Source organism: Cebidichthys violaceus, unplaced genomic scaffold, assembly GCF_023349555.1.
Source record: "Cebidichthys violaceus isolate CVI_PGR_0920_01 unplaced genomic scaffold, fCebVio1.0.p SCAF_47, whole genome shotgun sequence".
Classification (NCBI taxonomy): domain Eukaryota; kingdom Metazoa; phylum Chordata; class Actinopteri; order Perciformes; family Stichaeidae; genus Cebidichthys; species Cebidichthys violaceus.
Window position 1 is genome coordinate 64,584 of NW_027176672.1, and position 22,917 is coordinate 87,500.

The window sequence follows — 22,917 nt, forward strand, 5'->3', positions numbered from 1 at the left end:
TGTTAAAATCTCTTAGAGCATAGAGCTTATTTCAGGCATCTAACCAAAAACCCATAAAAAAAAACACAATGACTTTGAGACGAGGGAACCCGATCTGCAAAAATGCTGACTCATTTCTGGGTTGTAGGACTCATTAATGCAGCACTTTCATGAGCAGAAAACACAAAAAACAGCTGAGGCTGATGGGAATGTCATTAGTTTTGTAGGTATTTGATGATCAAGCATTGCACAAGTCATTTTTTATCTAAAGATGCTGCTAGAGGAAAAATCATGGGATCACCAAAGTCATTAGGGTTCATCCTCTGGGCACCGTGACTTCACAGAATTTCATGTCAATCCATTTTGTAGTTGCGGAAATATTTCCGTCTGGACCAAAGTGATGGTATCTGCACTTACGTGTAGGTTGGCACCATTTAGGCCATTAAGGCAGGAAATTAGTGAGACAATGCCGTCCGGATAGATCACTTAACCCAACAAACATTGTGACTCAGCAGTGGCAACTTTGAAGGGGGAAAAACTCCTGACTACATTTAGTCCCGGTAAAAACAATAGGATTACAAGCATTACATTTGTTGCCAGAGACGATTGACACTGTAACTTTAGCTCTGTACCGATCTACAAATAGCGTCTCTCTCATTTTACCTTCGCCGACAAACGGCATCCAGCTGATTTTTCTGCGGTTAGGCGGATTTTCTAGCCCTGTTTATTGCCCAAATTGGTTTCGGTTACAGATTTGTTTTGTCTTGTTTGGTTGCCACAGGACACATGCTTACTTACAGAAGTATTTTGCGATGTGTGTCGTTCAACAATGGCGTCCAAAAAACCCTGCGGTCTGATCGAGGCATCAGCATACATCTTTCAAAGCAGTCCTCTTTGCCTGCAGTCATGCTTTATTGGGAATATATCAGCTAGAATTGGGAAAAGATACGTTTGCTGACCATGGGTGACTTTTCATTTATCTCTAACCTGTCAGGGCTCGACGTTAAACACACTACAGCCCGGTCAGTCTCCCGTCAGTATCGGTTTAAAAACATAAGGTCAGCAAAGCCATCAGGGAGGCACGGATAGGAGAGTAATAACGACTCGTCTTATCTGTGGAATCAAACTAATCTTTTTCTCTTTAAAACTGCTATCCTTTTGCAGAGTACCGGAGCTCAGATACAGGTGGCGGGGGATTTGCTGCCCAACTCCACTGAGCGAGGGGTGACGATATCTGGGAATCAGGAGTCTGTAATCCAGTGTGTCAGGCTCATCTGCACAGTAATCCTGGAGGTAGGAAGAGCACGATTCCTCTCTTCACTCCACACCTATAGCTGACACGTTGTCGGAGCTCTGCAGCTGCAGCTGCATGAAGGGAATTATTGCTGTTGACGTGCATGTTTTAATTTCACCAGTATGCAGTTTTTTGTCTATTCCGCTGCGGAAGAAGTTAATGCATTTTGAGTATGCTGCGTTGGCCTTCTGTGTTATGTAACTGTGTGTCTGTAGCATTATCTTCATCTAACTTAGGAAACATCAAGGAAGTGCGTAGCTATTTTATTGTTTTGAGTGGTTTGAACTGCCGGGCGAGACAAAAGAAAGGTGCTGCTCTCGGGTCAGAGCTCAGTGTTGTTGGAGAGGACACTGAGCTGCTTACAGAAAACACACTGGCCTGCAGCAAAATCTGTCCACCTTTAGACAACAGCTCTCTTGAGAAAATCGAGGAGATGAGATGAGAGAGTCAGAAAAAAGAGAAAACAACCCCAAGCACAGTTTCTCCCTGTGTGTTCGTGGAAGTGCACAAGTCCTTTTTGTTTTAGCGCTGCAGCTGGACCTGACTGACTAATTGCTAGTTTGATCCAGTTTTCCAGGGCTTTCTTCAAAGGCTTGCGAGTTTCATTAGGATTCTGTACCAGCGGCTTCTCGCTTTTGGCTCCGAGATTTAAATTATGCAAAGTTATACAAAGAATTTGCTGTGACTGCTCCTGCAGAAAAGATGCTCCACATTCCGAAAGCTGAAACTGTATCGGCAACATTGCAGTGACTCGATAAGATATAGGGTGTCATGTACTCTGGATAATCTCCTTTTCTCATTGGTGTTTGAAGAATTTTATCTTCAAATGTCTCCTTGTCAGTGGATGCTTGATTTATCCAGAGGGCAAACAACTGCAGCTCCGAAGCAAACTAAAGCTCAGAGCTATTATCAACAAAGAGCTCTCGCTGCACTGCTTCAATAATTCAATGAATGACTAATATTATCAAAAGGAAAACAAGGAAGGGAATAATGTCAGTGTCATTAGCAGTTTAGTTCATCATTAAGTGTTATTGTATCTTAATGTACCAAAGAGTTGCACACCATTTGCACTTAGTGTCTCGCTGTTTGACAGAAGTGCCGTCGTCATTTCGGAGTGGATGTGAGAGTTTATTCACGTCTGTGAGATTTATGATGAAGATTTGGTTTCAGCCTCTTGTCTTGTTTTTGACTACTCAGTCTCCCCCGAAGGGCGCTACCATCCCCTACCGACCGGGCCCCTCACCAGCGGCCCTCCTCATCGCAGGGAACCAGGTGAGAGACTTTAACCATACGTGTAGAACAGTGGCTCTCTATGCTGCCCTATTTGGGCAATTGGAGGTTAAAAAAAGAAATGATTACAGAGCAGGAGAAGGGGCTAATATTCCAAGAAAAAAAATTCAGAATTTCCAAGATTATAAGTCATAAATTTCTGAGACAAAAACGTCTTCTCAACGGATAGTTGTTAGTGTTAGTTGTGCTGAAATAAAAGAAACGTATCTGTAGTGTTGGAGATAGAAGTTGTCCGTCTCTACCAGAGACTATAAAGTAGTGGACGTGGTCATCGTGACGTCACCCATTGGTTTTTGGACTGACGCTTCGAAGCCTCGATTCTGGCATTTTGGTCGTCGCCATCTTGTTTTTTTATGTTAAACCAGTGATCGGAAGTGACCATATTTGGACTGCAGAGGAGTGATGTAGAGATGCTGTATAAGTCTCTGGTAGCAACATGTCAATCACTGTGTAGCCCCGCCCCTAAATCATCCCCTGCTTTATGGTCTGTTTGACTCTAAATGAAGCATAATGTACTAAATGAACATCATGCTGTATTGAAGAAGACTGGAAACTAGAGATTGAGACCATAAACTCATGTTTACAATGTTTACTGAGGGAATAAATCAAGAGAGAAGTAGAGTCATTTTAGACTAGACTTCTATACAACCAGAGGAGTCGCCCCCTAGTGGACACTAGAGAGAATGCAGCTTCAACACATGAAGCTTAGGCTTCACTCTTCAGAACCGGAGGTTGCCACACGGTTACAAATCAAAGTTGATAGACATTTCACTCAAAACTACAAATGTCAACCTGGAAGTGGGAGGGGGATTGAGTGTTTTTTCCATGTGTGACGGTGGGTTTGAGTGGAACAGACGCTGCTGTTGGAGAAGGGACAGATATCCTCCCTCCCTCCCGTGGAGCAAGTCACAAGATTAGCGAGCGAGACTGGAGGCCTGCCGTCTCCTCCGGCTGCAGCAGCAGTCAGATATTCTGCATAGCTGTCAGCAGTTCTGACGCTGTTTGTGCCGCCTCAGACTCTGGTCAATTTACGGAATGGCTTTGTGTTTTTGATATTACCCATAATAAGCTATCAAATTAAACCCACAGCGAGGTCCTGGTCACCGGGAGATGGCTTTTAATGAAGGCAGCACAGCGATAAGGGATGTTTGTATAATTTGTCAGGGGAGAAAATGAAGTGGAATGGGGAAAGGGACTGAGGATGAGTCATGGCCCATAAGCCTGTTAGGTGTGTTGAAGTGTCAGAAATGCAGCCTCAAGAGCCCATCGCAGACCAAATTTGATCTGTAGCGAAAGAGCAGAGGAAATGAAATTGGAAGTTTTTATTCATTATTTTTTTACATGGAGGGTTCCAGCTGGTAAGAACACATTTAAACTCAGTAATCATCACAAAATAATGAGTGTCTGGACTCCATAAACATGAAGATATTTCAGTAATGAGCTGCACATTTTTCCCTTTTGTGCTTCCCTCGTGTGTTTGCAGGTGTATGAGGCGTCCGACTTTGCACCCCACCCTCTGTACTCCGTCACCCAGGGTGGCCTGGACCTCCAGCAGGTAACTGGAATAATCTCCATTCTTCTAAATATATAAAAAGATATCTCCAGAAGCTGCTCTTCAGCTGCATTGCAGAGGGGCAGGAATGGGTTTCGGGGGGGCTGTGAGGATCTGAAGGTTGTGCGGTATGTCCAAATTTACACAGTCCATCATCTGGCCTGAGGCATTTAAAACAACAGCTGAGCGTTAAAGCTGCAGCTATTGTTCTACCCCGTCTGAAGAGCTGTAACCCCTCCTGAAACAAGATGCCATCACACACCACCACCACCACCACCGGTCTCTTTTTTTAGTCCTGCCTCGCTCTGCACCAGAAACATTTCGGCTTCAGGAGTATTCCTCCCATGGCAGCAATAGCAGATACTCTCATAATATCAGAAACAGCAGCTTCTGACAAATCAGCCCCAGATTGGGAAAAATTGAAATAATTGTGGGTAATGATATATGAAGACTTCAGGATTTAGATCACTCATGCTGTAAATTGAAAGATAATTGCTGCTAATTTGTGGTGTTTCTTTGTGGTCTCCTGTACAAACAGCAGCTCTAATGCATCGTAATGGCCTCTCCAGTTTACGACCATATAAGATGCACCGGTAATAGAAGCCAGACAGCTGGCGTCAGGCAGAATTGAGTTAGAATAGATAGACAGATGGACAGATAGAAAATGAAGTTAAAGTAAGTATCTATGGGTGGAGTGAGAGAAAAGGGGCTTAACATATGGGAGTCCGCTTAATTTAAGGTAATGGAGAGGGGGGGGGGGTGAAGATGATGAAGATGATGCAGCCAACAGGCAGGTTTGAACAAATAATTTGTTACAACACAAAAGATTCAAAACTTGAAAGAAAGAAAATATTTGTATTTAAGTATTAAAAGTTTTTAGCAAATCATTTAAAAAGGGTCAGGTCAGTTAAAAACATTCTCCTCACTCTGGTGGTATCGAGATAGGTTTAGCTTTACTAGTCCTGGTTTTGAGATATTTGAGTTTTTAGTTGTTTTTTTACCATCCAAATAAAATGAAGGAATTTTGTTTTAAAAATGTAATTTACTCTTAATTTTCTGTTGGGAAACCTGGAGACTCTTGGGCCTCTTTAACAGCTCAAAAACACACTTGCATTGTTTTTATCAGCTTGACACTGAATTAATAAATCAAATTTCCTGATGTTCTGCTTATTAATGGTTTTTGCTTTATATCTGTGCTGGATGTTGATGGCTCTTTTAACGCAGCTCTAGCAACAAAGAAGCTGGACAGTACGATGTGTACAGCTGATTGAATGAGACACAACAAGACAGAAGTGCTAACAAACAGAATATTACGACAGCTTGTTCGCTGCTCGTACGCGAAGCAGCCATCTTGGATTTTGAGGTTGGGGTCGGTGAGGTTCGTCCGACTTTCTGTGGCAGAAATCCGACTTCAGGCGGCGTACCAGTTGAAATTTCGGAAATTGAGCGCAGCATTAGAGTTAAACTGCTCTGTGGTCTAATCGAGCCCAAACATTAGTAATGTCACTATGTAGGATAACAAACTATACATTTCTTTGTCTGTGAATTACTTTTTTGGCAAATAAAAATGATGCATTTGGCAATAGAACATATAAAACAGGAAATGATTTGGTGTAAAAACAATGCTTCACGGTAATTTATGCATTTCATTACCTTTGTCAAATATGTAAACCAAGTTTGGCAAAGAAAGGTTCTTCTAGAGAAAGAATGTTGATTTTACAATCCAAAGAAGTGGAACTGTTTGAGGAGGTAAAGCTGATCAGGGTAGTCCAGTTGACAGGAGCTACTCAACACTGCGTATAACTGTTCACACTGAGGTCTGTGGATTATTCGGCTCAACCCGTGTTTGGAGACGGATGTTCTTGTTGAATATGTTATATGTCATTTTTAAAGCCGTGACAACCACAGACAAAATTCAATTCACTTTTATTGTTGCGGGGTGTGGCGGCAGAACTCTCAGAAATGGATACATTTCAAAGACTGGACAAATCAGAAAGTGTGTTAAGCTGAACTACAAACGCTCATTTCTCTGCTTCTGAAAAACAGAAAACAGGCGAGCATTGCCAGTGAAGCACTGCATTAAGAGCTGCAGCTGTACTGTGTGATGTTTCAGTGCTGTAATTTACCTAATGCAGGGTGCTCTCTTCACAGGCCTACGCTTTGCAAAACCAATACGGCATTCCACACTCAGAGGTACAGCGTGACCATTTCAGGAAATATTAAAACATAAAGATGAGTAGTTTATGGTTTTAGTGCATTACGTTCTTCTTTCCGTTTCTTTACAGATGGCCAAGCTACATCAGCTGTCAATGCAGCAAGGCCTGAGTCCCATCGCCCAGCCGGCTTCGACCATCATACCTGGTATGTAGAGCAGTCGGTGTTTGCTCTGGATGATAAATCCCATAAAATAAGCAGCTTGCGGAGTTTTTTCGTCTCCGCTCCTCTGTTTATAACTAGATTTTCAACCTGCCTTTAGACCTGAGAAATAAAAAGCTTGCCGTCGGGTAATGTGCTCGAGGTCAGTGAGGAGGGAGGAGACGAGGGTTTATAGCTCTCCATTATGCAAAATGATACGTTCCGCAGAGTCAGAGGACTGGGAGACGGAGAAGAATGAGCGCCGTGTTAAACACCAGTCTATTAAAATGGAAATTAACTGCTTTATTGTATCTAGCAGTGCCCCCCCCCCCCCCCCCCCCGGCATATCAGTGACAGTTTGTGTGGCTCCACTAAGTAAAAGGAGTTGAATGAATATTCAAATGTCAGATAATCAGTCAATGCTTGTCTTTTCTTTCTCTCAGGGATGGACTCCAATTCTCAGACATCTCAGGAGCTGCTTATTCCCAATGATGTAAGCAAGAGAAACTTTTTATTCCTCATGGTTTCTTGCTTTATTTATCCCCCCCACCCATCTGAAAAAACAACAAGGAACTCAGCGCTGATGCACAGGAGCGGTGACTCGGCGTGCGGTAGCTGCAACTGTCTGGTTTCAAAAGGAGACGAGAAACATGTCGGCAGCGTCCTAATTATCCTCGTTCTAACCTCAGACTAACCCAAGGTTAAAGGGATTCTGAGCCGATATGGATCCCTTTTCACATTATTGTCGGGGCTGCAGTTGCAGTGTCTTAGAGTGGCTCCCACGGGTCCCTCAGTAAATCCTCTCATGTTCCCTGACCTACTTAGAGGCTGTCTGCTGTCAAAACAGCCAATAAGAAAACAGACGAGGATCCTCTCCCTCCTCACTTAGCCTCCGCCGGGGTTTGATGGAACGTCTCTCCAAATCTGAGCAGAAATCACAACGCATAGATTCTCTTCAAAATAAAGTGAGGCTACGTTTAACCTTCAGATGATCCCTCTACTATTTGGTTTGGATGGTTTGGCTACACATTCTAATTTGCTTCTTATTGGATTTCATTTAGGAAAATGAGAGAGAACGCTCTCATTGTTAAGTCATTTATGATGCATGATCTAATTTGCAGCTCTTGTAAAAACATTTAAAAAAACAGAAGCACATTTATCCATAAGAAAGAAACGTCGTTCAGGATCAACAAATCCTCTGAAAAGACCAAAACAAAACAGCGTGTTGGTCCATTTCTCAAATGACTTCCTCATAACCTCCTAACGAGGACGTACTTCTTGTACAGTCGATTCACATACTGTATGTAGAGTTCATGTGTTAAACAACAGCTAATGGTGAATGGTGCGTTTGCTGAGGATCATTTTCAACTGCAGGTTTACAGTATTCTACAGTATTTACAGCAGCAGGATGGTGTTCACTAAAATGAAATACAGCAAAGGAAGATGTCACCCAGTGTAGCTCACTGGCGTGTTTTTACTGTTCTTTGGTCTTTACGTGGGATTTATTACCAATAAGAAAAATACAGAATATTGCCAGTCTTATCCTTCAGACCAGTGTGTGTTTTTTCTGGGGATTCACTTTTTAAAAATTGATAAACCACTGCGTCCCAATTCACAACAGGCCTTACGTCTATAAATCATGAGGAGAGGGGATCTGTGCGTAAATAAACGTTCCCGACCATTTTTACTGCCATTTCCATATCACCTCATATTAATGTTGAACAGATCAACATGACATTTCTAAGAGATTAACGTTTGATGAATCCCAACTTTGTTTTATGAATGCGTTATTGGAAACCTATACCTACGTCACATACACCATCTCATTCATTGTCTGTTAAAAAACAAACAGAATGCACTCCAGCTTAGATTCATAGACTGAATATGAGAGGTGGACGTAGTCACAGTAACACCACCTATTGACGCTTTCAAGCCTCGAATTCTGCATTTTAGCCGTCGCCATTTTATTTTATATATTATACAATTTACTTTCATGAGGTGAAAACACACTGTGAAAGGGTTAAAGATGTAAGACGAAATAAGACAACTCTCAGACCGGACAACGTGGTAGAGACCTGTCAATCACTGTGTAGCCCCGCCCCTAAATCATCCCCTGCTTTATGGTGTGTTTGACTCTAAATGGAGCATAATGTACTAAATGAACATCATGCTGTATTGAAGAAGACTGTAAACTAGAGATTGAGACCATAAACTCATGTTTACAATGTTTACTGAGGGAATAAATCAAGAGAGAAGTAGAGTCATTTTAGACTAGACTTCTATACAACCAGAGGAGTCGCCCCCTGGTGGACACTAGAGAGAATGCAGCTTTAACACGTGAAGCTTCGGCTTCACTCTGCAGTTGATTCAATGTTATACGCAGGATACAATTATCACAACAATAAAAACATTCACTCCCTCATGTGGCTCAAAGGTGTACTGCAGATTTAAATGTTAAGTAGAAGACGTTCTGCTCGGCGACACTAATAAAACCGCTGATGAGTCTTTGGGAATTAAACTATGTTGGACTTCATGATCTGAAATGCTCGCTTCTGTCAAATGTGCTGTTCAAAATACTACTTCAACTACAAGCATTGGAAAAAAGGAAAAGTTTCAGACAGTGAAACGAATGTGCCTGGTCTCATCCAGCAGGCTTCATTGTACTGTATAGAATATATAGCCACAACATTTCTCAAATGCCTGAAGGCTTTTTTAACCAAGACTGGCACAATGCATCAGAGGAATGAGGGAGTCCAACGCCATACGTGACAGAGACAGCTGTAAGCTCCAGCCATTGTTCCAGAAGAGAGGACTTATAGCCATGACTGAGCCTCCTCAGCCCCCCCCGCCTCAGGCCAACCACACAATCCTACACACACACACACACACACACACACACACACACACACACACACACACACACACACACACACACACACACACACACACACACACACACATTGAGAAACTGCTTACACCCAGTCAGCAGTATGCACTGCACTTCTTGCACGAGGAAGATTTAGCCGGAAGAAAAATGTCTGCACCCTCCGCCATCCTATCCCTCTTCCTGTGTGTCCTTTCAAATGACTGCCTCAGCAGGAACTCAACAATATGTAGGCCACTTATTGAAGGCTGGTGGTAACAAAGAATCCACACAGCAGGCAGACCTGCGGTGTCTCCTGTGCCATTTATTTAGATCTGGTTTGCATTTTGGTTTTTTTAAAGGTTGTTCACAGAGGAATGTCTTGTCTGAGGTCATGCACACCAAAGTGTGTGTGTGTGTGTGTGTGTGTGTGTGTGTATGTGTGTGTGGGGGGGGGGGGGGGGGGTGTTGACAGCTGGTGTCTATTGACAGCTGGTGTAAAAAAGGCCAGAGTCCTCTGGAGAGTCTTATGTCTTAGTGGACAGTGGACACGTTATCTGTGATTTGAGGTCTGTAGTGGCCATTGTCTCTGGAGTTGCTCTTTAGACTGGCAGCCCCCCCCCCCCCCCCCGAATAAACTGCTGAGCCAATAATAGCCAGGCGGAGCGGCCAGGTCGCCGTGTGACAAATCGGACAGAGTGGAACAGGCTGCTTACTTCTCAGGAAAGGAATGCGAGTGCAGCACCATGTGTGTGTTTGTGTGTATTTCCTACTCATGCATCAGCCGCTGTTAAGCTGCCAGCACACACGCATACTACAAGTACTTCATCACCGTCTGTCTCACTCACTATATATCTGGCAGCATGAGCCCCGACGCCCTGCACTTGAGCTGATACGAAGCCCCCCCCCACCACACCCCCACCCCCCCGAGCTTTGGCTCCGTTAAATATCTATTGTCGCTAACAGGCCGAGGGTCCAGGTTGGCTAATGAAAGCATGAACACAAGTGATAATGTATTTGGGAATGCAATAAAAACCCGTGTCATTGTCTCATCCACTCTCGGGGCAGAGGGAGAAGCTCCGAGCCGACGGGACTGTACCGTTATGAACTTGAGTTATTTTCCCCATTATGTTTTCCATTAGTGCGGAGATGCATCTAGCTGGCATGTGTTTGGGAAGTGATTTGTTTGGGAAGTCATCACCACTCTGAGGAATCAATAACCTTTTAGCCACTCAGATTAATGAGAGGCAAATGTGCCTTCTCTCGTCTCTTTTACCGGTGCACACGCAGTAGCAATTAAGGGAGACTCCGGGGTGTGTGTGTGTGTGTGTGTGTGTGTGTGTGTGGGTGTGTGTGTGTGTGGGTGTGTGTGTGTTTGGGGGGGGGGAGTGCTTTTGACATGCATGATGGATGACCAATCCACTGAAAATAATGTAAGTGCAATGTTCAAAGTGGTCTGCGTTACTGTAAGTCTGCCCCACAGCGCCGCACACTTGTTATTATCATTGTTGTTTTGGGGTTTTCTTCAGGATCACTTTCAACCAACAATAAGAAACTAAAGCAGAAGTTTATTGAACCCTCTCCTTCCGTCAAACTGAGCGACTCCGTCTCTGCCTCTTGTTCTTTCTGCAGCTGATCGGCTCGATCATCGGCCGTCAGGGCACCAAGATCAACGAGATCAGGCAGGTGTCCGGAGCCCAGATCAAGATCGGCAGCCAGCTGGACGGCACGAGCGACCGCCATGTCACCATCACAGGAACGCCGGTCAGCATCAACTTGGCGCAGTACCTCATTACCTCCTGGTAAGGCCCGGCGTACGCCCGTCTAATGGTCCACCTCATCTGCAGGCCTGACAGAAATGCATCGATTCTAAAAAAGGGTCAAAGGTGACGCCGTAGAGTGATGAGTGATAACGAGCTTTGTCTTTGTGCTGCTGGGGTAATTGGCCTCGAGGGGACGGGTGAAAGCCTGCTGGTATTGACGTTTCTTATTGGAAGTCAGTTTTTGCTGTAAAGCTCTGGAATCTTTTTCTTAATTATCTTTTTCCAATAATGCAACAAGAGGAAAAGTCTTGGAGTAAATAATTTAAGAACAGGTGAAAGAAAACATCCGGGCACATAAAAGCAGTTACAAACGTTTTATATTTGAGAACGTTCTGCTGTATATTGGTCGTCCTTTCAATTACACAACATGTTCTAACAGGCTGACACAGCCAAAGGGCACCTGTGAGGACACCATCCCTTTATGGCCAACGTCCTCTGGAACCACGACCGCATGAGTCATACCACATCAACTATCCTCATGCAACAGTTCTACGATATCTTACGAAAGGTTACTCCTCCTTGTTTTAAGCGTTTTCCTAAGAAAGTCTAATTCCTGCTGGTTTCATGCATACGGTCTTTTCAAAATAAACTTCCATCTTCACGAGACACCACTTAGTTAGGTTTATGAAAGAAAACTACTTAGTTAGGTTTAGGAAAAGATGGTCGTTTGGGTTGAAATAACTACTGAGTGGCCGTTACTACACTACGCATAAACTACACATTTACGTGACACATACTTGAAGGTTGACTTCTCCTTCACTTGGAGAACGAGCAGCGGTCTCCTGGATGGAAGATCACCGTCTGTTGGACCCATCCACCTCCATGCACGCCGGCCTTTTAAGCTCTTTATATTTCCTCATCCATGATTACTGCACATATTTCTTACCTACGAATAGCGGCACGCTATTTGTCTTAGACAGCTACAAATGCTGGAGCCTGACCACCATAGTTTAAGAGTACTGCCATACTGTGTAGTATGCCAGAAACATATTTAGTATATCTCTATACAAACCAACTATTTCAATTTTCTGTAAAATTAAATACAGAAAAAACAATAACAAATAAACAATGAATAGAAACAGCTGTGGACACAATGACAGGTGTAACAACCGATATTAAGCCACATTGATTAAATAAATAGCCAACGCTTCTTATAGAAACAACACAGCAGCTGCAAACGCAGAGAGTCGAGCCACAACACAGAGTTGTGTTGTTCTCATAGTTTAAAACCTGTGGTCGTACTCACCTGTCTGAACGCACGCGCACCGCGATGTCCTCCTCAATCTGCCCCACGTTTGATTTCTTTGCTCGTTTAACATCGAACACTTCCGGTTCTGACCCGCTGCGCAGAAAGTACAAAGCAATGACGTGCGGTGAGGTTCGTGTCTGGTGAGGCTCTGACTCTACATGAGTCAGATTTACAAATATATGAACCCAATAGAGAAGCTTACATCACCATTCAACAGCCTGACCATTGACTACTGGTTGTTCTTCATATTTCATATCAGCATTCTTCACTCACTCACACACACACACACACACACACACACACACACACACACACACACACACACACACACAGGTAAATATCTGATTCCACCGGGAGCGTTTCAGAAGAGGAGCGCTCGCGGGCACCACCCGCGAAAATCGTGAGATTCCGCGATAATGTGCGTAACAACCAGGATGTATGAAGAGAACAACAAACACATAGAAGGTTACTTTACCTGTCCGACGTTGAACTGATGTTGATTTGCTCATATTCTACTGTTTTTTAGACATTTTTAAGCTTGGATAAATAATCTTACATGTTTGTGGTCAAAGCAAAGTGTAGACGAAGAAGAGAAGTGTAGACGAAGAAGAGAAGTGTAGAAGAAGAGCAACGACAGAACAAGCATAAACCCGACCCGTGGGCTCTCTCTCGCCCCCTTCAGTGAGGCAGAGGTACTGTTTGTCTCTCTGTGCTTCTTCACTGCGGTTTAATGTCAGATCAGAAACACTAAACATGTTCTACACAGACGTGAAATACATTATTCTATGTAAAGAAAGGACATTTAATAAAAGAGTCTACAGATATTACAGTGGTGACAAACAATGAGACAGAAAAAGACTCAACAGTTAGTGAGGATTCACAGTGAGGTGAGGAACAGCTGGTCACTGTCTCACCTCACTGTCTCCTCTGTTTGAACAGGACATGACATCATTCAGAGGTTCTGATTATAAAAATGATTGAAATTATTGGAATCATACAGTAATCACATTTATAGCACAGATCAGTAGAGAAATATTAATATTTATTTTATTTTAGCATTATTTGTTTTTTACTTGTCCTCCCCTGACCGCACGTCCCTGGTGCAAACACACCGCAAAGTGAAAGTGAAAATGTCCCCATTGGAGAGTCCCCCTGATAAGCATTTAGCATGTTAGCAACGTCCAGCGTGCACCTGTACAGGTGCGTTTGATTTGCATCACTTACCTGCCCGCTGGGCGGAGCGTTAGTCTAGTGATTCATTAAGGTAGACGCGTTAATGAAATATGTTAAAAACGTAATGCATTCAAATTCTACTGCAGAACAAAAGTACAAAAGTATTTGCATCAACTAAGTACACAATGTAAAAGCAGCCTACTTCTTATGCAGAATGGTTTATTTTAGAATCCTTGTTTTTGGATATTAATGCATCGATCACTTTAACGTTGCAGATGTCTTAAGTCTCATCTTTACCCAAAATATTACGTCATGATTTATTTGTTGATTATGTTTTGTATCATTGATCTGAATCTGAAAAGTAATCAAATACATGTTGTGGAGTTTAAAAAAAAGGGCCACATTTCCCCAGAAATACTTGAGTGAAGTACAAGTACCTCAAAATTGTAATATATTGAGTTACTTTAAGAATCAGAAATGTTATTGCCAAGTATGTTATGCATACAAGGAATCTGGCTCCATGATTGGTGCATAACAATAAACTAAAAACAGAAAATGTGGTAAAATACAGTACACAAATCAAACAAATATGTTAAAACAAGCTAGTTATTATTAAAGTGTCATGTGTGTATTAATTCCACTACTGACAGAGAGTAAATGTAGTTTGTTACTTCCACCCCTGATTATTTGGGATTTGGAATATTGAGCACATGGAAACATTTAAACATGTTTAATAGCACAAACAGAATAAAAACATTTTCTGTGGTGGACTATCAAGCTGATAAGAGTATTTTTTTTGTTTGGTTTAATGTCTGTGTTTAATCACACAGAACAGTGAGGTTCAGTAATATCAATTATTTATTAGCTTTCACAAAAGGCTTTTTTTCACATACGTAGTAGCACTCCACCAGACAAGGCTTTGGTATGTAAATCTGTGGAGTTCCTCTTCATAATAAAGAAATTACAGACCCTTTACCAGTGTTGCAGCAACAGAATAATCCTCTAATCTTCATCTCTGTCCTTTTCCCTCGTCTCCCTCGGCCCTCATAGTTTAGAGACAGCCAAATCCACGGCCCAGGCCACCACCATGGCGTCTCCGGTCGACCTCAACATGGCCTTCGCCCAGCCGGCCTCCCCCGCCGGCTCCCCCGCTCCCACCATGGCCACCATGGGCGCCCTGACCCCGGCTCACATGCTGGGCAACCCGTACGGCGCCATGCCCCTCTCCGGCCTGCTGGGGGTCAAGTCCGTCCCCTTTCTGACTCTGTCCGGCCCCGGCCCCACCGTGGCCGTCACCGCGGCGCCCTCCCATACCACTCTGGCCGCCTACACCGCCAAAATCTCCTCAGCCAACTGCATCAAAAAGCCAGAGAGACAGAAGTTCGCTCCGTACTGATGAGCTCCGCGTCCGGGGGGGAGTCAGGTGACGGACAGCTGCAGTGTTCTTCCACACATTAAACAAACGCCCGATGTAGCCATATCCGCTGACTTTTATTCTATGACGCACCAACAGAGAAGAGACCAATGGAGATGTGGACAAACAGCTGTTCAAACCTTATTTACGGTTATAGATCATTCGTTTCCCATGAATTGATGGACTGCTTTCATCGTCACCTCATCGCTGTTATTGATCACGAAAAAAAGTAAAAACACAAAAACAAGGCTGGGACCTCACCTGAGAAGCACACGTTCAAACCACAGCTTTCACGTGTGCTTCTCAGGTTAAGCAGCAGCTTCAAGTATTTATCCTTCAATAAATTTGTAAATTATACTCAGATGACAAATGCTCTACTGTATGATGCTTTTATACAACGTCTATGTTTGCCTCTTGAAGTTTTTAAGAAAATTTGTAAATGTCTTGGGAAGGGGGGGGGGGGATTTTTCTTTTTGTAATAATCTGTGCTCTGGTACTGTACTTTACTGTTCAGTGTTATGTTCCTTTTGTTGGATTTTATTTTGAATGTGCGACTTGTTTAATCTTTATTTATTAGTATTGTTTCATTTATTAAAAATCTTTGTTTCCTGATGTATTTGTCTCCTACTTAAAAAAAGAAATATATATTTCTACCTTTATTTGTAGCACACTGGTGCTCAACAAGTCTGTTCATTTACTTCACAGGCAACTGAATCTGTGTCAAATTAATGCAGCGGCACAAAAACACACATCCAGCCAGGAGACGGTGCACACAAAGATGTGCGACACCAGAATCCAGCTTTTCTTTTTGTTTTTCTTGCACAGAGAAGGCTGCATGGCAGCTTGTCAGTGCCGCAGCGTGTGAGAGACGCCCGTCACATCATTGTGCTCTTTTGCCCCGAACAATAACTACAGAATGACACCGATGCAACCGGGGGGGAAAGAGCTCGACTGGCATTGCCATTGACATGCACGCAAGTGTGCACGGAGCGTGCACGGAGTCCCTTAAGACCAAATACAGTGAGACTTTAAGACGTGACGAAGACGGAGGAAGAAGAAGAAGAGGGGAACAAAAAGAAAGAGAGAGCTGTAGAAACGAGAGGAGCCACGGTGACGCTGTTTAAAATGAAATTCAGTATTTGCATCAGCATGCAGCACGGCATCACCGTCCTCTGGAGACGATCCTTTCATCCCAACTCTTCTGCTTTTCTTTTTTTCTTCTTCCTGGGACTGCGTCATGGATATGCGAGACACGCAGAGAGCTCAGTCCTCAATGTTACAGAAGACGCTTCAGAGAAACACACACACACACACACACACACACACACACACACACACACACACACACACACCGCTAACAACTTCAGTGTTAATCAGCTGAAGTCCAACAAGCAGCCAGGCTCAAAGTTATCTAGATGGATGGATACTTTATTCATCCCCAGGGGGAAATTTGTTAAAGATATCTATCTATCTATCTATCTATCTATCTATCTATCTATCTATCTATCTATCTATCTATCTATCCATCCATATATCCATCTATCCCTCAAACATGAAATCCTAAATAAACAAATAAACAGCTGATGTAATCATATTGTCTTACACCAGCTGTGCTTTGATAGAAACAGGTTAGATTGGGATTATTTCAAAGGATCCTACAGGAGCTCTAAATGGGTCAGTGGCGCCACCTGTAGGCCACATGTCACTGCTCTTTACTGAGCTCCTCCATCTCTGTTCAGCATATTTGCAGAAAAATTAGCTAATACATGTATTCCTAACAGAGACCACGTTATTGTTTCTATGATGGAATAAAAGTTAAACTCCAGCTGTGTCATCACAAACCAAAGACAGAAAAAAGAAACGCTGCATTTGAATGTCAAAGTACAACGTTGGTGATGTGTGAAGCTGCTGAGAGCAGGAACCTCAGCTGAAGAGGTGTCTTTCTTCTTCTGTGGTGGACCCAGAGACACACACACACACACACACATATTTTTTGCAGTTTAAGTAAATGGGGACAATATTGTTGATTATCATAGTCTTCAACCAATCCGATCTTTAGTTTGACATGTTGGGCGTATTCTTCGACGTGTCAGAGATTCTAGCTGGACTACAAGTCAGCGGCTCGATTGGTCAGTGGGCTAGCGTGCCATGTTGTGAAACTAGCTAGCAGCACTTTGTAGTAATAAGAGTTAAAGTTTAAAGATATGCAAGAACTTTTGACGTGACATTACATTTTTAGCGTATTGGCATGTTTGGCAGTGACAATCCCAAAATCTACTGCCTCTGTGGAGCAAACAGACGCATTAAAACATATTCAAGAAGTACAACTGAGGAGGCTCCACTGTCATGAATCCAGAAGGACCTCTTACTATAAGATACTGGATCTGAACCGATGTTCTGTACAACGTGTCATTGAACTCTTTGTAATCAAAGAGGAGGGACTTTGTCTTTAAGTGAACAGCAGCTTTGGGAAGTGAACTGCTTTTGTTTTACATCTGCAGTAGCGTTACTGCTGTGTTCATGTTTCTGTGGTGTCGTTTTTATGATATGATTTTATGATCATATTGTTCCTCTGATGTGAATCATATTTGAATGATGCTCTTCAGTGTGTGGAGGAATGCGTGTTCCTGGAATGTTGCATCGTGTTATTTGGGTTTTATGTTATTCTACCTGCTTTGTTGTCATATAAATACATGTGACCGGTTCTTGTGAGTTTGTTCTTGTCGTTGTGTTAATCACACTGATTTTGACTTCATGCATAGCCCGTTATGACGCAGCATCCCGCCATGCTGCGTCGTAATGAGGTTCTTAGGAGGTTCAGCTGTAGTAGGACAGCGCTGAAGGCCCAGGTATCAAACACACGGCCCGCCACTGCGTTGCATGCAAACATGTTGTAGTACATACAACCTGGTAATAAGAGTAATATGTCTCCTTTAAGTACAATTTAGTGAAGGGAGAGGAGAGATAATGTGTATATATACTCTGTTGTGTCTATTCATTGTCGTTAGACCTCCGAACCATCTGTGGGGAAAGAGCTCTATCCATTCAGCTGAATTATTACAAACTGTCTGTTCATTAAATATGTTTTTATATTTATGAGTTTTCTCATTTTTCACAGGGAGGTTAAAAAGATTTTTATCCATCACAACAAGTACTTGCTGTTTGTGTTTACCTGGTGAATATAAGTCCAGTTACTCTCTGTTAGTCCTGTTTTTGGTCTCTTCAGCTGCTAAATGCTCCGCTACCTTCACAGCTAGTGTCTAACTGAGTCCGTCTGCTGTCTAGTTCTCCTTTAAGAGCATTTCTGCTGAAAGAACAGATACCTATAGGACCAGAAAACAACGAGCAGCAACTATAGAGAGCTGCAGGTGATACCTCTCTGCAGCTTCAGAACTACAGGCGACCCCTTTCACATTTCATTCATTGTTATCATTAATGCGACTATAAATACCTAAAAGATGAAGCACACGCACACACACACACACACACACACACACACACAGTCAGAAAACAAAGCCTGCCTACATTCTCACCACTTTGCCGTCTGCTCCGTGTCTTTCCGTGACCGCCGGCGCCCTCTACTGTCCACTCGACACACCGCTCCACCAATCACAGCACAGCACAAGGTAAGGAGGAGGAGTTAGCGCTGATAAAAGATTGTCTTTAATGTTTGGCATCGTTAATGAATTCCATACCACAGCAGTTATGGGAGTAGGAAAACCACTTTTACAACCAAACACTGTTTGATCATGCTAACACCATATGTACAGGAAAGCACATTGAAAAGTGTATAAAGTATTTATATGAGACGACTCGAAGTCAAGAACGGTGGAGACGGCCACAGTCTAATGGATTTGTCCTTTTTCAAACACTGATTATAGATATTTATCAATTACACTGATCTCTGGAGTACACGTATATACACAAAAACGACGATAAACCTTTTTGGGGCGTCTGCAATAATTCTCAAAAATATTTCACAATACTGCTGTATGTACAATAACAGAATTTACATTGAAAAATTCTATTGTACCTATATTTTGAGCATCACTTCAGTCACCAGTTCTCCTCAGCGCCGCCCGGCTCATGAGAGATGCTCACACATCTGACTTCAGGTTCACCTCCATACAAAGTACAACAGCTGATGCAATACCCTCCTGTCCTGGTACGGTTTCTGAAATATGTTCACACAACTGATGATCTCACATACAAAAATAGATGTTGTCTAGTCAGCTGACAACTCGATGTACAGTAACACAAAGCATCCACCTGCAAAAAAAACAAAAAACAACCAGGAAAACAAGTAATTGTTAAAATATTAGCTATATCCTTCCAACCCACTACAGCGCTGTTTCCTCTGCTCCGCAAACAAAAGTAAAACCTCTCTGTGTCTCTCTGTCTGTCCGTCTGTCTGTCCATCTGTCCGTCTGTCCGTCTGTCCGTGCTTCAGAGCTTCTGAAACACAGCTTTAGTTTTCACACGACAGAAGGTGATTGAGAGAAGAGCCGCGGGCAGAATAAGAAATATTACGCTATACGAACCAAACGACAACCTGAAACCAAAGCGGGACGAAACCATACGAAACATCACTAGGTAGATATCTTCTTCTTCTTCTTTTTTTGTTTGTTTGTTTGTTTGATTGTTTGTGTCCTTCGGGGGAGCGTTGAGCAAAGGAGAATGAAAAGGAGAACGTCTGTCGCTGAATGAGCTTCTCACAGTCCGGATGAGAGGTCAAACTGCATTTGAGTGCACTTAAGGCAGGAAGGCGATTCCAACGCTGTCTGAGTGTGGTCCTCCTCGGGGGGGGGGGGGGGGGGGTCTAAACAAACTGTGTCCACTGAAGCTGTCCAGGTTCAACCCTCACTGCTTACTGACAACCACACAGGGATGGAACAAAGATGGAAGGAAACCGAGAGAGAGAGACACAGAGAGAGAGAAAGAGAGAGAGAGAGAGAGAGAGAGAGAGAGAGACACAGAGAGAGAGAGAGAGAGACACAGAGACAGAGAGAAAGAGACAGAGAGACACAGAGACAGAGAGAGAGAGACAGAGAGAGAGAGAGACAGAGAGAGAGAAAGAGAGAGATCGGGGGTTGAGGTGTGGAGAGTTCCTGTTCCGTCTTCCTCCACCGTGAACATGAAACATCGTCCATCGTCTCCTCCATCTCCAGATTTCTTTGTCGCATCAAAAGAGACAAAATGGAGATTTTTTTTTTCTCCCGCAACACAGACTGAACTTAAAGCACTTAAACAGAAAAAACAAAAACAAATCACAGCATTGCAGCTTGTGCAACTCAAATAGAACATCTCATCTGAATACATTCACGAAGGTTTTTCCGGACTGGGAAATCGTCAGTGACCGAAGTTCACGTCCCTCGAGACGCAGAGTCCGACCGGAGAGTCCGACAGCCCGGCAGCAGCACGTGTCGAGAGTGCGCCATTTGATATGATTCACTATTAAGGAGCACTTAACAGTGTTTTGAAAAACATAATGGACATAAGCCTTTAAAAACACTATAATGTATTTTGTATTATGTATTTATTTATCAAAATAAGGATTCATATATATATGAAGCATTTAAAAGCGGAGTCACTGAGCTGTGAATAACCGGCGGCCTCGCGTTGAATGAAGGGAGTTCACCTGGGATCATGTCGGTGTCATATTTCACAAAACTGTTGTCGTATTATTCTCAAATGAAAAAAACGAAAAAACATGCTCACAGACGAGTTGTACGATTGTGTACAATCAACATCAACTTCTGAACAAAGTAAATCCGTCTCATTGTTCGACAGCTTTCTTTTAGTGATATCTAGGAGGCCGCGCGGAGCAGACGGCAGTGCTGGAGATTCATCGAGGTTCCCTCTTTTCTTTCCTTCATGTGCACTGAATGAAATCACTGGCCACTGAACACACTCTGCCTCGTGAGGCTCCTTCCTGTTGGTGCTGCTTTATCTCACTGCAAATGAAGGGAAGGAGACGAGGAGTAAAAACAAAGCTCTAACTGAGATGTAGCCGGAGCCTCCTCATCACTGGGTCTCCTCGTGCTCCTCGCTGATGCACTGCTCCCAGGGGTGTTTCCCCTGGTCCTCCCGGTGGCCGTGGGGGGAGTGGAAGATCCTGCGGGGCAGCGGGATGGGCTGGGGCGGCAGGTCCTCCTCGGGGATGCAGCCCTCCCTCAGATAGGGTTTGGGCGGCACGGCCGGAGGCTGAGGCCTGCGGTACGGGATGTGGTGGGGGCCGTGAGTGGGGGGGTGGTGGTGGGGCGGCGGCCCGTGGGAGTGGGAGTGGCCGTCCAGCCCCGGGTGGGCGTGGGCGTGAGGGTGCGGGTGGTTGTGCGGGTGCGAGGCGGGGCTGCGGTAGTGGAAGGGGCGGACCGGGTCCACGGAGTCGATCTCCGGCCCGCCGTAGTGGATGTGCAGGTAGGGGGAGGCCAGGTACTCGTCAGGCGGGGACCACAGGTGGCTGGGGAGGGGCTCCAGCGCGTCGTTCCTGATGGGGCCCGGGTCTGGATACTGGCCTCCGAAGTTGCTCTCGCTCAGGGAGGAAACGCCGCTGCTGGCGCTGCCGGACAGAGTGGAGTTACTGCCACCCAACGCTGACTGGGGACTGGTGGGGGAGCCGGGGATCGGGTGGAGAGGAGACTGGCGAGAGAAAGAGTCAGAGAGTGAGTGGGTGACATCTCTACTCGCCTTCACATGCTGTCATCATTCTGACGTAGTTCAAACACTGAGGCACTTGAAGGTGGCTTTGTAATTATAAGTCGACTACTGGAGTGAAACAAATGTGTGTCTACGCTCCATCATCAGGCTTTGCTCTGCTGTGCATTCAACAAATTGACTGTAAGTGAAGAACATGTGTGGGAGTTTGGAGCTTCTGTGAAAACAGGGTTACCATGACAAAAGACTGAGGAATATCATTTGAAAAATTTAAATACGTTTTCCAAAGCTAAGATCACAGTTTCATCATCATCTCTACATGAGGAATTCATGTAAATTGAGGAAGAAAAGACAAATAATTTGGCAACAGAGCTGTTTGGTCTGATATTTTACCTTTCGAAGGGAGCGGACAGGCAGGGCGGGGGGGGGGGTCGCTGTTCTGGTGGTGAAATGCATCACAGTGCATCAGGAAGTGTCCTGCAAAGTAAAATTCATATGGAGAGATAATTAATTCATACATTGCTTAAAAGCTCTTACGTAAAGGTTTTAAATAGCCCTCGAAAATCCAGTCTGCATCTCAAAAAGCTCTAAACCTCATAAAGAACAATGAGTGTGGAGTAAAAAAGGATAAGGTACCTGGTGGGAAGGACCTGGGGGGGACAGGTGGCATGATTACACCTCCAGTAGAAGCTGGCATGTAGGACACCTGCTCCCTGTTCTCTCCATCCAGACTCCAGCTGCTGGGAGCGTTTGGAAACACTGGAGGAGGAAAACAAAAGCATGTCAACACCCGGCGGCAACATCCGGGTCTGAAAAGTGAAGCTTCATGTGTTAAAGCTGCATTCTCTCTAGTGTCCACAAGGAGGTGACTCCTCTGGTTGTATAGAAGTCTAGTCTAAAATGACTCTACTTCTCTCTTGATTTATTCCCTCAGTAAACATTGTAAACATGAGTTTATGGTCTCAATTTCTAGTTTCAAGTCTTCTTCAATACAGCATGATGTTCAGTTAGTCAATTTCAGCGTTCGGTTGTACTTAGCTCAAAAATACGAGGCCAAAAAGCCAAGATGATGAAGGTCAAATATTCAAGATGGCCGCGGCCATAAAGCCAAACTCGAGGCTTCAAAACTATTGTCTACAAACCGGTGGCTGACATCATGGTGACTGTGTCCACTTCTTCCTAACAGTCTATGGTGAACATACACTGTGATGCATCTCATGTAGATAATACTGAACATTTCCTCCTGCTTGCGTTTCGTTACCTTTATCCGG

The 22,917-nt window shown here is 43.8% G+C and overlaps 2 protein-coding genes across 2 annotated transcripts in view; one reads left to right on the plus strand and one right to left on the minus strand.

The window, feature by feature from the left end:
- The window catches only part of LOC137886925 (poly(rC)-binding protein 4-like), a 38,364-nt gene extending 22,760 nt beyond the window's left edge, over positions 1–15,604 (plus strand). Inside the window, exons 7-14 of the mRNA XM_068729624.1 lie at positions 1,144–1,272; positions 2,471–2,545; positions 4,047–4,118; positions 6,267–6,308; positions 6,401–6,476; positions 6,914–6,963; positions 10,966–11,135; positions 14,629–15,604. Of these exons, the coding sequence (XP_068585725.1) occupies positions 1,144–1,272; positions 2,471–2,545; positions 4,047–4,118; positions 6,267–6,308; positions 6,401–6,476; positions 6,914–6,963; positions 10,966–11,135; positions 14,629–14,974 (960 nt within the window). The 3' untranslated portion in view covers positions 14,975–15,604. The remainder of the gene's footprint in view (positions 1–1,143; positions 1,273–2,470; positions 2,546–4,046; positions 4,119–6,266; positions 6,309–6,400; positions 6,477–6,913; positions 6,964–10,965; positions 11,136–14,628) is intronic.
- Positions 15,605–18,637: 3,033 nt separating this feature from the next.
- Positions 18,638–22,917, minus strand: part of LOC137887035 (dedicator of cytokinesis protein 3-like) — a 39,293-nt gene continuing 35,013 nt past the window's right edge. The window contains 5 exon segments of the mRNA XM_068729809.1: positions 18,638–21,631; positions 22,040–22,075; positions 22,077–22,123; positions 22,283–22,405; positions 22,908–22,917. The exon segment at positions 22,908–22,917 is cut by the window's right edge and continues 75 nt beyond it. Of these exon segments, the coding sequence (XP_068585910.1) occupies positions 21,017–21,631; positions 22,040–22,075; positions 22,077–22,123; positions 22,283–22,405; positions 22,908–22,917 (831 nt within the window). The 3' untranslated portion in view covers positions 18,638–21,016.